We start from the raw sequence: 15,580 nt of genomic DNA, 5'->3' as shown, positions 1-15,580 counted from the left end.
GTGTTAAGGCGACGGGCAGCCTCCAGATCACTCCATGTCTTTTTGCCAGTTCTCCTCAAAGGATGGGGCTCGCTTTTCAGCTGTAGACTATGTCCTTTCCCCTGCTTTGTGGTATCCAAACTCTCGGAAGAAAGGATGAGACACATCTGCCACGCGACCCTGTCGGAGCCTGACAGCCGTGATGTCGCCGGAAACCAAAAAGGAACCGCCGCCTCCTCACAGCTCTTCCTTCTCCTCCCCGGCGCACACGCAGGCTGCGCGCTGGCTGTTCATGAAGGGCCGGCAGCCCAAGGTCCAGACGGTGTTGAACACGGTATCGGCCAGCGAGTCGCATGCTGCTTGACGAAGCAGCAGAGAAACAGGAAGGTTAAGATACAGAGCGGCCCCCGAGGAGTGGGAGTAACTTTAAAGAGGCAACCGTTTCCCAGATTCACAGGATACCCAGAGGAAAGCAGGGGCAATGATCCCAACGCAGAATTCAAAGGAAGGGCAAACATTTAAACGGAAGGCTTGGTGAGGGGGCATGGGTGGGGTGGAGGAGGCCAACGGGGGGAACAGGGGACATCTGTAATACTTTCAACTATAAAGAGTAAACCTGTATTTTTTTATTTTTTATTTTTAAAAAGTTTTTTCAGAGAAGCCTCCATCCAGTCTAGTAGAGCAAAGTACACTTTGGGCCCTGGCCTAGTAGCTCAGTTGGTTAGAGCAGCGTCCCAGCACGCCAAGGTTGTGGGTTCGATCCCTGGTCAGGGCACATTCAGGAATCAACCAATGAATGTATAAGTAAGTGGAACAATAAATTGAGGTTTTTCTCTCTCTAAAAATCAATCCATTTTAAAAAATGCACTTTGGGATACCCTCCTTTTATGGGTCTCCAGGTCAAAACCATGGTTAGCAATCAGCATCTTCCATACCACTGTGCTCACTCCATGGAAAATTTACCATTTTTGCAGAATGCTCACTCAGAAAACACTACTACGTTTCCTGTGGCTTTCTCTATTCAAGTGTGGGATGAATAACCACTTATTCACTGAAAAAACAGGTGTGCCTGCTGGATATATTGGTTAGCCACTCTGTTAGGCCTCAGGGACACAGAGGATCTCACAGTCTGGACAAAGAGGATGACAGGATCAACAGGTGAACAGATGGCTACGCTATACTATAATGGAAGTTACATCAAGGCGGTATGGGAACCCACGGTAAGGGTCTCTATCCCTTTGGAGTAAGGATGATTATGGAAGGCATCTCAGAACACCTATTAGAATTTCGATAGGTATTGCATTAAACCTGTAGATTCCTTTGGGTAGTATGGACATTTTAAAAAATTTATTGATTTGAGAGAGAGGAAGAGAGAGAAAGAGAAACATCGATCTGTTGCTCCACTCTTAGATGCATTCATTGGTTGCTTTTTGTATGTGTCCTGACTGGGGATCAAACTGCAACGTTGGCATTATCAGGATGATGCTCTAACCAACTGAGCTACCCGGCCAGGACCATGAACATTTTTAACAATATTAATCCTTCCAATCCACGAGCGTGGACCATCTTTCCATTTATTTGAGTCTTCAGTTTCTTTCATCAATGTCTTATAGTTTTCAGTGTATAGGTCCCTCACCTCCTTGACACATATTTGTGTCATATTGAGGAGTTTGGACTTACTCCTAAGGAAGAGGAAGATGACTAGATGTGTGGGTATAAAAATATATCTGGTCCTTATGGGGAGAATAAATCTGATGGGAGCCAGAGGTTAAGTTAATTTGCAGTAACCAGGCAAGTTATCAAAGAGATATTTGGGTGAAAGAATCAATAGGACATTGCTTGAGGAAAGTAACTTGACCTGACCCTAGATTAGCAGCAGGTACTTTCTCACCCTTTGTAGGTACAGATAGATACCCCCTTTTGTAGGCCTAAGTAATTATCAATACTTTCAAGCCCTCAGAGATTCACTTTAGGACCATACTCTAGGCATGGATCATTGGACAAGATCCAAGATTTTTCCTACTGACCGTCTCTGTGGCATATGGTCAGCTCTTTAAACCTGACTTTCAAATATCACCAACTAAAAATACATAATGCTAATACCTGGTGTGATGTTCTGGCATCAGAAATTAAGAGATTAAAACTTTTCCTTCCTGGCTGGGCATGGCTCAGCTGTTGAGCATCGACCTAGGATCCAGGAGATCAAGGTTTTATTCCTGCTCAGGGCACATGCCGGGGTTGTGGGCTTGATCCCCAGCAGGGGGCATGTGCAGGAGGCAGCCGATCAGTGACTCTCTCATCATTGATCTTTCTGTCTCTCTTCTTTCCTCTCTCTGAAATAAATAAAGATATATTTAAAAACAAACAAAAACTTTTCCTAAAGTGAATTAGCAAAAAGATATTACACAATCAGTGCTAGAAATTAGATAACTAAGCAGCTGTTTATAAAAATAATTATCCTCAAGTATATGTAGACCTTTACACACAGAAAAGATAGGTTTTTAAAATTCTTTCCCTGACTAAGAAAAAAAAATAAGGTAATAAGGTATTAGCCAAACCAAATGGTCCATACAGAATAACTCCTTATACGGAAAATTATTTAGCAGTGGAATGGGTAACTAAAGCCAACTGGGCAACTCTTTCTCCAGCCCTAAGGGATAAATTTTTATATCTCTGGGAAGGCTTTGGTGTGGCCCTGTCCATCAGGAGTGGCGCCAGCAGCTCCCGGGCAGGACAGCACGAACTTCAGCAAACGAGTGCCCAGCATCCTCCCTCGGCCTGTCTTGCACTGTTCAGTGTCCATGAAGTTCTGTGAGCTTTAATGGCCTCGTTGCGTAAAAGGGCTCTGGCTACATTTCTGTGTGAAAATAGGAACAAACTCCCTGCTCACGGGGAGATGCCCTTAAGATACCTACTTGCCACGTTGGAGACAAAGCCCAGACTTCGCTTAAGGTCAGAGCAGATAGAGTGGAGGCACCATCGGAATTTTGCATCACAGCGATACTTGTTGGCACCGCAAGTGTCATAGCAGACATCCAGCTGGTTGCAGCACTTGGTCATTGCTGGAATGCCCAAGCTCATCTGGGGAAAAGAGAAGGGAGAAAATGCCACGTGTAGTCCAACGACCTCAGGCAAGCGCGCCCGTGTGCTCGCCGAGCCGCTTCGCAAATCCCTGCTACCTGTTCAGACCAATTGAAAACACCAATGACTTGCGGGAATATGGCAGGTTGATAGTCACAGGATGCTGAGTTGCAATCACAATTTAGTTATTAGTTTAATAACTCTGAATGGCCCATTTTTTCTTTTAGATTTGAGTAATTTTCAAATTCTCAGGTCACTACAGTGATGAAAACAGAAATTGGAACGTTAGTCCAGAGAGCAGAGCTTCCAGACTTCCGAATTTAACTAAAACTTGTGTGAGATTTTGTTTAAGCAAAAGATCCCAAGGCTCAGAATTATGAAAAATAAAGCCTTAGCTCATCAAGAGGTCACCCGCATTTATCAGAGACCCATCCCATACAGCACCGTTTTAATAGTGTGTGTATGTCTATATGTTTTGGGGAGCAGAGTCGGGTATAGGACACAGAGTTCCTGAACACAGGGGACTCTGGTCACACAGCAATATCTAGCGCACACCAGGACATGCATTTGTTAAGTGTCCTATAAACAACTGTAAATTTATAGCATAAACTGAGTAGGTAAGTTCATAGAATGCCATACAAACAAATTTTTTTAGAGGGTTTGAAAGAAGATGAAGAGAGGGTTAACAAAAATAACGGTAGACTTAGAACATGGCAGGTAGCCCTGGCTGGCATGGCTCAGTGGTTAGAGCGTCAGCCTGTGGACCGGAGAAGGGTCATGGGTTCGATTCCCTGTCAAGGGGCCCAGGAAGGCACCCGCTCTCTCACATCAATGTTTCTCTCTCTCCCTCTCTCCCTCTTTCGCTCCCTCCCTTTCACTCTCTAAAAATCAATGGGAAAATATCCTCCAGTGAGGATTAATAATAATAATAAATAATAATAATAGATAAAATCCACTTACTTTTAAAAAAGAATATAGCAGGTAAAAAAAGGAAATAATGAGGAAATCATATTGTGAGTAAGTCAGTCTGTTTGTTTAGGGAAATACATACATATAAGCTTTCATTAAGAAGGAGGGTTAGGGAGGCCGGTAAGTTGATGGATGGATGACCTTGACTTCCAAGTAACTAGTTAGATTTGATACACACTCTTGAGCAAGGAAAGGACATGATACAAAGAGTGATCAAAGAAGAGTAATTGTTATGGTGTATAAAATAGATGGGAACAGGCCCTGGCCGGTAGCCCATTTGGTTAGAGCAAGGTTGTGGGTTTGACCCCCGGTCAGGGCACATACAGGCATTAACCAGTGAATGCAAATAAGTGGGACAACAAATTGATGTTTCTGTCTCTCAAATCAATCAATTAAAAAATAGATGGGAACAGAGTGGGTCTAGATATAGATAGAGCAGCTTAGGATCTTTTACAGTTGTTGATAATAGAAACTAGGACTTGGATAGAATCTGTGAAAATCTGGTTTCAGGGCATGAGTGGGGACTGATTAATCAGCTATTATAGGTCCTTTCCCCTTGGGTCTCCTCAGGTGTTCTCTCATTCAAACTTTTATTCCAAGGCACTTAAAGCAGAATGTGGAGTTGGGCAGTTAAAAATGGCCTTTTAAGCAACATTAAGAGGTAATCTACCTCATTATTAGAATAGGCAAAGGCCTGGACTCTGCAATTCTGGGTAAACTCCATCATCTGATACCTCAAGTAAACTATTTTGCTTGTACCTCGCCCCTAAAACTAAAAATATATCACAGCAGAGGTAACTGAGAATTAGATGAGTGTAGTGGCTGTCATTCAGTTCAACTGAATCGGAAATTCTTGAACTAGTTCTTAATGATATTTGTATCAGCAAACAGTGACATTACTTCCAAAATACAGTGCATACCACTTCTGTAGTTACTAAATTGATATCAAGTAAAATATATTGACTGAAAATGGGGTGTTTTCTCTACATAAATATATTTGAGATAGCTGTCTTTCTTCTGTGTCCATGTACATGCTAATTATTGTGGACAAGGCTGGGCTTTCAGCTGTGCACTCAGCTGTGCAGGTTGTTCAGTGCACAAGAGGGTCGTATCTAAGGGGCCTCTTTCCCACAGACATCATAGATTTATATATTTATTAACAAAAATGTCTAGCCAGTAGCAGTCAAGTTTCCTTTTCTAACAAAATCAGTACATTAAGATAAATTTCTGACAGATGGAAGAAAATTGTCTCAAGGAAAGGGGACCTTTTTCCAATTTGCATAAAAATGCCATATGGGTGAGCAGGATTTTAGTTAGAAGAATAAACATTATGCTCTTAGAAAATTATTACAAAGTAAAATCTTCTGAATCATCAGAAAAGTGAAGTTGAGCCTGATTATTAAGATACAGTTCAGAATCACAATTTAGATATGAAATCCCTCTACCTACATCTTACATAAAACCTCTTTTCTAAAGAAATCTTAAACTAAATTAATTTATAACTTGTTTTCAGGGAAGACCAACAGTTTGAGAAAGGGTCTGCACTATGATGATAAATGCTTAGCCAGTGGCTGGATGTGTGTATGGAGGTGGTTTATTTGGGGGAGGTGGGGCTTGCAGAGTTCTATGATGTTAAATACTCCAAACATAGCTGATGTGCCACTACCGACATGGAAAGTCCTGACAGTGCCGTGGCAGTCGGCTCTCACTGGTCAGCCCCAGCTGGCTCCAGCGTGGAAAATCTCTCTAATTCAAATTAAGTCACACTTCTCAGGTCTGTTTCATATTGAGTTATGTTTGATCCCCTAACGTTTGACTCATGTTTACAATGGTGATTTCAAAGTTCACTTATCTGAGGGGCAGCTGCCTCTGAGAAATGGAAACTAGATACTTGTTTTAAAAATTATCTCCTTTCCTCAGTATCCAGCATAAAATACTTAATCACATTGCTCAACTACATCCTGTAAGGGCTCCCTGCCTTCGGTGATAACTCTTGAATTTATCTTGGTCCAAACCAATCAGCTAAGACAATGTTGGTGGCGATACCTACACTTTCTGGTATCTTGAGACCCAGGAAGTAGGAGTTGCAGCCGTTGGGCTCCTGAGGCTTGTAGTCAGGTCTGGGCATTGGTGCCTTTCCTAGCAGAGAAAGAAAGGGAAGAAGCAGGAAGAGATACTTAGAAGCCGAGCATTCGGAAACGTTCGTGAAATAAAAATGATCTGAACGTGTATTCAGTTTCTTGAAGGTAAGGTCCACGGCAGAACTCAGGGCGTCTTACTCCTGCGCCCACGGCACAGCCACGCTCCCGGCACAGGGAAAGGAAGCCGCCGCCTGGCCATACCCTTCAGGAGTCAGAATTACAACAGTGCGGCAAAACTTTTTCCAGAGTAACTTGAATGGAATTTTGCAAAATTCCGTAGACGTACACAGGCCGTTATTGCCCGAAGGACAAGGCAAACACCCCTATTTAGGCATTTCTATCACAGAACTAAGCAGAAACTATCTGAAAAGCTTTTAATTTCGTGGTTTCTCCTAGAAGGCCTTTGAGTTACTTTATGATCTTGCAGATACAAACAAGGAAACTTTGTCAGTTGTATCAGGGGTGGTCCTCACAAAGATAACCTTGACCTGAGGTGACCTCAGGACAGTCATCGCCAGCGAGTGTTTTTATCTGTACCCCATAAGGAAATGGGCTGAGAGGCTGCGCGACTTGCCTGTCATTCGGTAGGCAGGCGCGTAGGACGTAAACCCAGGTCTCTGGTTTTTCTCCAAAGCCCAGGCTCTTTCTCCACACTCCTCTGCCTCCCTTTGGGCGTGCAAGACACAGGGTAAGACCGAGGAAATAAGCTCCGAGCGAGGCAAAGGCATTTCTATTTTCTTTCTTTTCTTTAGTCTTCTCCAACCAGAGTTTAATTATTATTTTTATTGTGAAATTTCAGAACTGAAGAAAAGTCAGAGAAACAAACACCCGCGAACCCACTACACAAGCATAATAAAGGTTAATGTTCCCGAATGTCCTATGAATATTTTTTGCTTGATTAAATGTTACAAGGACAGCCCCCTTACACCCGCCTCCCGTTTTCGTGTTTAAATGCCAAGGCCATGCTTTAAAGCCCTTCCTTCCCATCACTCCGCCAAGCCGGCTCCATTGTTCTTGGGCCTTTCTTGATGGGAGTTAGGACCTTCTGTAAGAGATCGTCAGAATTTTGCTCGAACATACATTGAATTTATAGATGAACCGGAGGCAGCTACTTTCATAGACTATCCTGTCTTCCCAAAGGTGGGCGCCGTTTCCTTAGCCGCTCTTCGTGTCCTTCCGTAGTGTCAGAATTGCCCCATCTGTCTGGGATCCCTCCTACATGCCGGGCTGCCCGGGTGCTTACGCAGTACAGGGTGTCTCGTAAAAACCCAGAGTGAGGCCCCTAAGGCTGGTCGAGTAAATCCGTACTTTTCTGGAACCCAACTGCTTCTAGCTGTCTGCTCCACCGGCCCTGGACCGAGGCCCTGGCCCTCAGGGTCCGAGGTGGCGCCTCAGCCACCACGCCGACTGCAGGCAGCCCGAGGAGGGAGGGAGCAGGGGGATCCCAGCCCCCCAATAAACACGCTCCAGGAATCGCCACACCCCGCTCCCTCTCTCTCCCTGGGCCAGGCCTTGGTGGGACGGCAGCACCCAGGGACAGAGGTGGCCATGGAAATGCAGTGTCCGGTCAGTGGAGGCCTCCACGAGCCCGGCCTCAGCCTGGGAGAGGGGCTCTTCCTGCAGGAAAGGGGGCGGGCATCAGGGGACGGTAAGCAGCTCTGCCACCGGCGGTTTGGGCATTTGCTGCTGTGGTACAAGGCGTGCATAGGACAGTGGTTCCAGGTGCCTCCCAGTGCTCCCCATCGCCTGGATTCACACCTTTGTGCACTGTCCCAGGGCTGTCTGTGTGACCCAGAGGCGAGGGCAGAAGTGGAGGTGTGTTGCTTCCAAGATTAGGCTATAAAAGATTACAACTTGTGTCTCGGGCTTGCATGCACGCTCTCTCCCAGTCTCTCTTATCACCCACTCTGGGAGAAACCATGTTGCAAACAAAACCCCATGGGACGGTCCCTGTGGCAAAAAAAAAAAAGCCACATGACTTTGGAAGGAGAGCCTCCGGTTCAGGGCAGCTTCAGCCACTCAGCATCAGCTGGCAGCATGACCAGACCTTACGAGCAGCTCAGGGCCAGAACTATCCAGCAGAGCCTCTCAGGCTCCTGGCCAGGAGCAACTGAGATATAATAAATGCTTGTTCTTTTCAGCTGCTAAGTTTTGGGGTCACTTGTTACTCAACAATACATAACTGTCACGGTTGTCATTATGATTTGGATCTCTTTTTTCATTACATGTTTTCCTGCGATAGCTTTGAGATAGAATTTACATATTATGCGTGTATAATTCAGTGGGCTGTAGCATAGTCTCAGAACTGCGTGGCCGTCGCCACAGCCTAATTTTAGAACATTTTTACCATCCTCAAAGAAGCCCCACGCCCGTTAGCAGTCATTCCCCATCTTCCCCTGGCCTAGCCCTAGTCAACCGCCAACAGACTGTCTCTTTAAATGTGCCTATTTGGCCCCTTCACATAAATGAAACCACACACTATGTGGCATTCTGTGTCTGGATTTTCACTTAGCGTAATGTGTTCAAGGTTCACCCATGTTGTAGTTTTTTTTATTGTCAGAAAATATGATGGACTTTTGGGTTATTTCTACTCTATGAATATTTGTTTACATATTTGTAAACTAGTTTTGTGTGGACAATATGTTTTCATTTCTCCAAAGGGCTAACGTTGCAGTGTCATGTGGTAACTCTATTTAACATTTTGAGGAACTGCCAGGCTTTTCCAAAGTGGTGGCACAATTTTACATTTCCACCAGCAATGTATGAGGGTTCCAGTCTCTCCACATCTTTTTTATTATAGTCACCACCCTTGTGGGTGTAAAGTGGTATCTCATGGTAGTTTTTTTTTAATCTTCACCCAAGGATATGTTTTTGTTGATTTTTTATTTTATTTTATTTTTTAGCAAGAGAGGAAGGGAGAGAGAGAAACATCCATGTGAGAGAGAAACTTCGATCGGTTGCCTCCCGTATGTGCCCTGACCAGGTATCGAACCCACAGCCTTTTGGTGTGTGGGACAATGTTCCAACCACCTGAGCTATACTGGCCAGGGCCTAACTCTTTCATTTTTTAATGTCCACTGACTCCCCTTCACGGTGGATTATTTTTTCACATGCTGTGTAATTTTTCAGTACAAGCTCATCTTCAGAAGGGCTTGTTTTTCTAAAGTTGTCCCGTGCCCTGGATCACATACTGTAGAGCAGTTCCTCAAACACTTCGTGGAATTCCTGAGATTCCTCGTCTGTGCACAGAATGTGCTTAGAGTAGTGGGTTTTGCTAAGTGTTACTTGTGCTTCAAGCCCTAGCCCTAGGTGAATGGAAAGCATCCTTGTTTCTTCCTTGGAATATTGGCTAGAGCTCTTCTAATCTTTTTTAAACAGACTGGGCAGCTCGTCAGGTTCCAAGCTTTATGCAAACTGTCCAGCTCCAGCTTCTTGGGAAAGGTGAAAAGTTCCTTTTCCTCTCCTTGCCTGAGCATTAAACCCACCCCTCCGCCCCCGGAGTCTACAGATGTTCCAGACTGAAAACCCCAGGGGCCACGGCAGCAGCTCCGGCTCGCCACTTTGCCTTTGTGTTTTCTCTTAATTTCTGGAACTTGAGAGCTTCCCTTTATTTCATTCTGGCTTGAGTGTGTATTTTTTTTAATGTTTGATTTTTACTCAATGTTTCTTATTTGTAGTGGAGAGGTGCTGTACTTGTTGACGGAGTCTGCCAGCCCACCTGCAATGCCTACATTATTTTTCAAAGGTCTTGGGAAACATAACTTACCATTGACAGCTCTACTAACATGCTGCATCATGTGTGTGTAGCTCTGGAAGTGGGGGGATGGGTAAAGTGTATTAACTAATATTAGTAATCAAATTACACTTATGAGAATAATCACACTGTGCCATATGTGTATTTAATCTCGGAGGTGAGATTATGGTGATTTCATTTTTTCTTTGGATTATTCTTTTACAAATATCCTACATATACTAGCCTTAAAGAAATCAAGGAAAAAATGAGTGAAGAAATAAATGTCTAAGTTTGATGGTAAAATTAGCTTTTTAATAATTTTGCAGATAAAGGGCTATTCCAGCAGACTCAGAGCTGTTTCCTGGGTTACCCTCTCTGCCTTCTCTGTACTTGAGAACTTACAGAATATAAAACTCTTATCTCCCAGTTGGAAAGATAATGAAACACCAACTGTAGACACTTCCTAACTGGCCTGCTATTGATGAAGGTTATTTTTATTGTGTTTAATATGTATGATAGCTGCAGAAATTCTGTTTAGGAATGGAGCCTGAAGCCCAGGTTCAAAGAAAGGTGGTGGTTTGAGTGTAGGTGGAAATAATAGATCACATCCTCAGATTATAGTTTGAGTAGTGTTGAATTGTGTTGAGACCTTAGAGTTTGATGTTCTGAGTCTAGGCATTAATAATGTACAAGTTGATTTTATTTTCTGGTTTTGGCTGTTTATAGGAGTGGGAGGCTGACAACTTGATCCTACAGTACTCAGGTCAAGGGTTCAGTCTTCCCAGGAGGGTGTGTCACTCTCCCTGCCCAGCTGGTTCCTGCAGGAGCAGCTCTTGGCCTCACTCAGGTCTACCAGGGAGGCAGAGACTGCATTTGAAATGTGTGCCCTGCTACTTCCAGAGGCACTCAGATACGACAGACAAGTAACACATCAGGGAACAAAGCAGAACTGTGACAATGTTATTGACGCAATAAGTTCTATTTCAGTTCTATAAAGTGACCAACTTGACCTAGTTTGCCTGGGACTGTCCCTGTGTTAGTGCTGAAAGCCCCACACCCCAGGAACCCCAGACCCTCCCCCTCAGTCCCCAGCAAACCAGGACAGTGGGTGCCCCCAGCATGAGAACAGCCTTTGCCTCCAAACCAGTAGCTGTTTTCTTTTTTCGGGCTATGGATCCCTTGCAAATTCTTTCCCTGGAAAAATATATGAACTCACAGGTTCAAAAACTTTTGCTCTAAGGTTTCAAACAGATAAAAAAAAGGTCTGCCCTGGCCAGCATGGCTCAGTGGTTAGAGCGCACCGAAGGGTCTCGGGTTCGATTCCCAATCAAAGGCACGTTCCTGGGTTGCAGGTTCCTTCTCCGGCCCCGTTTGGGGCGTGTGTGGCAGGCAATTGATGTGTCTCCCTCACATCAATGTTTCTCTGCCTCTCCTGTCTCTCTCCCCCTCCTTCCCTCCTTCCCACTCTCTCTGCAAAGCAATGGAAATAATAGTCTCTGGTGAGAATTTAAAAAAAAAAAAAAAAAAAAGGTCTAATGAGAAAAAGAAGACTAATATTTAAAGAAAGTTTTTCTTTAGAACTAAACCCAAGAAGAAATCCATCATGAGGTCCTTTTACCAGTGTGCGCGTGTGCACAGTCTTCCACCTTGTTGATAAAACCCGCTCCAGACATCCTCCACCAGCCACCTTCAGAAAGACACAGAAGCTTAAACCATGGGATGATTTCGTCCGGAAGCCAAGAGGGTGTTGTCCAGCCACTGGGATTTGTGTTTTGTTTTGTTTTTTAATGTTGAAAGAGAACTGGAAGCCTCTGAGTGCACAGTTAACTCGTTCACCAGACCTTCGCTCTCATAACACTGCTAAAACGTGTTTGGTATCTGTCATGCGCCATACGTAGCACTAAGGCTTCATATGTATTATCTTCAATTCTTCAACAGCCTTACAAAGTAGGTACTGTGAGCATTACAAACACGAGAAAACGAAGGCTGAGAATCAGGTAACTTGCTCAAGGTCACCAGCAATGAGACCCCCAGCCCACCGCCCAGCGCAAACCCAGGACTTTTCCATTACGGGTAGTTCTCTCAGCCTAGTTCAAGGGCACCCGTGCAGGCCCAGGGCGACCACAGCCCCGCTGCGTGGGCATCTCGGGGTGGGGGAGGGAATCTTGTCCCGTCAGAGCAGGCTGCTTACACCAGCGCGCTGTGGAGGCCGTTGACTCGTCTGAATCTGCTTATACTATTTATAGCCCGATCCTTTGACCAGACTTAGTGTGCTGACTTGAAAATGAATTGCTGTAGATATAAGAAGTGTGAAAAGCAATGTTGACACACTGTTGTAGCTATCAGGGTACAAACACACCTTTCTTTACCTGTCTGGACAACCTACGGGCTGAAGATCCCCGAGAATGACCTCTTAAATAGTGCTCCAAACCTCGGCTGCACTTTCCAATCACCTGGGAAACGTGAAAAATACCCATGTCTGGGCCCAATCCAGGATGATTCTGATTTAATTGGTTTGGGTGGCAGAAGTTTTTAAAGCCCCCCAGGTGTTTCTGCCTACTTGCAGGGCGGAGGTAGAGAAGCCTGGTTTTAAGTGCCGGCACACCTCGTTTCATTGCGCTTGGCTTCATTGTGCTTCAGAGATGTTGTGTGTTTTTTAAAAGTTGAGCGCAAGATCCTCCACCAGCAAAAAGATTACAGCTCACTTTATTGCAAAATTCGCTTTATTGCGGTGTTCTGCAGTAAAGGAACCCGCAATATCTCTGAGGTATGCCTGGTAGTGGTAAGGACCTATAAAATAGAAATTTTTTTCTTGTAGATTAATTGTCACTAAATTGTTCTTTCTGGCAAAAGATTGCAGCCTTTAAGGCAGCATTTTCTCAAAGCGTGGTCCCTTGACCAGCAACATGGGGATCACCTGGGAACCCTTAGAAATGCAATTTTTCTGGCCTACTCCAAGCCAACAAATCAGAAACAGGGAGGAGGGGCACCAATCTGTTGGAAGGATTTAAAGCCCAGGTGAGTTCGAGAACCACTGCTTCAAAGAGGGGAAAGAAGCTTTGCGCAAGACGCCTATCAGAAAGCAAACTAAAGGTGCACACGCCCAGTTCATTCTTAGGTGTTATCTGTTCGAAAGAATGCTCGATTCACAGTCAGCCTGAGAAGATATTTTGAACGGTTGGGCACAACATCCAGTCTCCGCTGGGTTCCAAAGGTAACAAGCTTGACCCCGTTCCCGATGGGTTTTTCAGGCCCCTCCGTGCCCAGCTCTGTTTGGCAGCCTGAGTGCAGTTATTTGCCTTCCTGCAACCTCTCTGTTGACTCTTCCCATCCCCCCCGAGAGCTGCTGACACAGACCCTGCCCAGGTGGAGCTTGCAACCAAACCTTGCTGAAATTTTTTTCTTTTAAATCTTCACCCAAGGATATTTTTTCCATTGCTTTTCGGGGAGGGGGGGGGAACGGGGAGAGAAAGAGAGAGAGACACGTTGATTGATTGCCTCCCGCCCGCGCCCCGCCTGGGGTGGGGGATCGATCCTGCCCCCGAGGTTCCTGCCCTTGACCGGAATTGAAACCGAGACATTTCAGTCTAACCCCTGAGCAAAACCAACCAGGGCCTGAAATCTTTTAATGCTGTTTTGCTGGAGAAGGAAGGAGAGGGTTTGATTCTTGTTTTCCTAAAAAATTCCTGCTCTTATGTATTTGCCAAACCACGGACCTAAATCTTGTGTTGCCTCTAAGGAAGGAAAAGAGAACCTGTGTTGGTATCTGAAGTGAGTTCATCCCTTTTGTGCCCCATTGCTGCAAACTAGATGACAGTCCCGTGGCAAGGCGCCTCTGCTTTTGCCCCCCCCCCCCCCCCACCACCACCACTTTACACAAGCACAGACCAGGCTTTTTATTTACCCTGTGGCATCTTCACAGAGAAAACGCAACTTCCTTTCTCACCATATCCGTATGTGGTTAAAATTCTGTATTGCAAAACTTTTGATTCTGGAGCAATGGTTACCCGTTGTCTCCTAGTCAGCCTGGTCATCAGGAAGCGGTTCCCCCTGCTCGAGGTAAGCAGGGAGTGAGGGGCCCGAGTGGGTGAGCCTACAAGTATGGAGCTTTTTCGAGTCTCAAAGCTGAGTTCTATCTGTTGAGTGTTTGGGGGAAACATTTCTCAAGTGTTTTCCTGCTAGGCTAAACTGGCTCCATTTTCATCTCTAACCCCATGATGAAACATTTGATAAATCATAAAATCAATGCTGTATGAGACTGTATGCTTTTGAAAACATTTGCATTTGCAATTAACCCTCCCCCCTCCCCGCCTCAGGGCCTGACCCCAGGTGGGCAGAGACAGCTGGCAGTAAGCTTTTCCTAACCCCTGAAGTCCCGCCTTTGCTGACCCAGGAGAGTCAGCAAAGGGACACCCACGGGGACGGACAAAGCTGGAAGGAAGGTGTGAGCAGCACCAGGGGGAAAATCCATTTCCGAGCTCAGCAGAGTGACTTAGGAAGCCGCTTCACCCCCTGGCCAAGTCTTCTCCGCATGCTCAGCTTCGGCTTTCCTCCTAGGAACTGTCAGACACCTCTCACGCGTGTTCCCCTTGCCCCCTGCCCTTTCCTGAAGTACCGCCTGGCAACAGTCATAAAAAGGGGCCCAGGGATCAAGCCTCAGAAAGCTGCTTGGCCCGGTTTGCCTGATAAAATACGGGAAGCTCAGTGAAATCGGTTATTTCAGGTGGACCACCAAGAGGGTGTCAGTATAAGTGTGTCCCCAATATTTTAAATCTACTAACACACTATTTGTTGTTTATTTGAGATTCAGATTTCTCTGGTGCCTTATGTTTTCATTTGCTGAATCTGGCAATCCGACCTAAGAGGCCGATGAGAGCGAAAAGTTCACGTCAGGTTGTGACCCTGCGCCACTGCCCCCAGGCCACCAGTACGGGTTTCTAGAGGCAGAGAAACAGCGCACTCACCGTATCGGCACCTGTACTGACAGACTCCGTTCTTCCCTCCCAGCAGCTCCAGGAAGGAATCGAAGTAGCTGTTGACCGACTCGAAGCTGCCCCGGAGGTGCCGCAGGCCCCAGTTTGAATAGGACTCGTCTGCGTCAGGGCTGCTGTCGTCCTGTGCCAGGCCACCCCCCAGGCTGAGCCACAGAATCAGGGAGCCGGTGGCCAGCCTCATCCTGCAGCCAGGTGGGTCCTGACGTCTCTCCTCAAACCCCAGCCACCGGCCGGGAGGTCCAGGTCCACAGCCCGCAGGCCGGATGTCAGGCGGCCCGGGACAGGGATTATCGGGAACAGTCGATCTGTGTTCCCCGGAGGTGGACTTTAAACATAGCTGTGGAGGCTGGGATGAGATCAGGGCAATTAGGAAGGGCAAAGGTTAGGCAGGGGGCGGGATGGCCAGCGGCAGGGAGCCCTGCAAAGGGGACTCCGCGGCCCGGGCGGGCGCTGAGTGCGATGGGCCTCGCTCCCCGGCTCAGACCTGCCTCTCCCGCAGGGCCCCTGGCTGCAGGCGGCCCGGTGCCCGAGCATGTCGCCTTTCTTTACACCAGTGTTTTTATTCATACTTAGCATGTGCGGCGCCCACGGACTGCCCGGGAAGTGGTCCTGGGGGAACTCGGCTCTCCTAGTGTTGTTCTTGTGTTGAGTTGCTTAAAAGTCAGAGGGTCTATCAGAAACAC

At 46.1% G+C, this 15,580-nt stretch overlaps 1 protein-coding gene across 2 annotated transcripts; it reads right to left on the bottom strand.

Annotated features, from left to right (window-relative positions):
* Window positions 1-207: 207 nt before the first annotated feature.
* Window positions 208-15,078, bottom strand: PLA2G12B (phospholipase A2 group XIIB). 2 transcript variants are annotated; one of them, XM_087824135.1, is made up of 4 exons: window positions 14,868-15,078; window positions 6,080-6,168; window positions 2,895-3,060; window positions 208-338 (listed from the first exon to the last, which is right to left on the bottom strand). In XM_087824135.1, the coding sequence occupies exons 1-4, from the start codon at window positions 15,076-15,078 to the stop codon at window positions 217-219; spliced, it is 588 nt and encodes a 195-aa protein (XP_087680261.1). In that variant the 3' UTR covers window positions 208-216. The 2 variants fall into 2 exon arrangements, with proteins under 2 accessions (XP_087680261.1, XP_016079501.2); XM_016224015.2 differs by having other exon boundaries at window positions 208-335.
* Window positions 15,079-15,580: the final 502 nt, after the last annotated feature.

The sequence above is a fragment of the Miniopterus natalensis genome, chromosome 14 (assembly GCF_054644295.1).
Source record: "Miniopterus natalensis isolate mMinNat1 chromosome 14, mMinNat1.hap1, whole genome shotgun sequence".
NCBI classification, from domain to species: domain Eukaryota; kingdom Metazoa; phylum Chordata; class Mammalia; order Chiroptera; family Miniopteridae; genus Miniopterus; species Miniopterus natalensis.
Note: the sequence above shows the minus strand (reverse complement) of the source record. Positions and strands in the feature narration are given on the sequence as shown.

What these genes read in the sequence shown, in the direction of transcription:
- PLA2G12B (XM_087824135.1), bottom strand. Translation starts at nt 15,078, where the DNA reads ATGAGGCTGGCCACCGGCTCCCTGATTCTGTGGCTCAGCCTGGGGGGT. An exon ending in TCAGTACAGGTGCCGATACG is followed by an intron (nt 6,169 to 14,867) that starts GTGAGTGCGCTG and finishes TTTCTCTGCTAG; the next exon opens with GAAAGGCACCAATGCCCAGA. An exon ending in CTTTGTCTCCAACGTGGCAA is followed by an intron (nt 339 to 2,894) that starts GTAGGTATCTTA and finishes TGCTTCGTCAAG; the next exon opens with CAGCATGCGACTCGCTGGCC.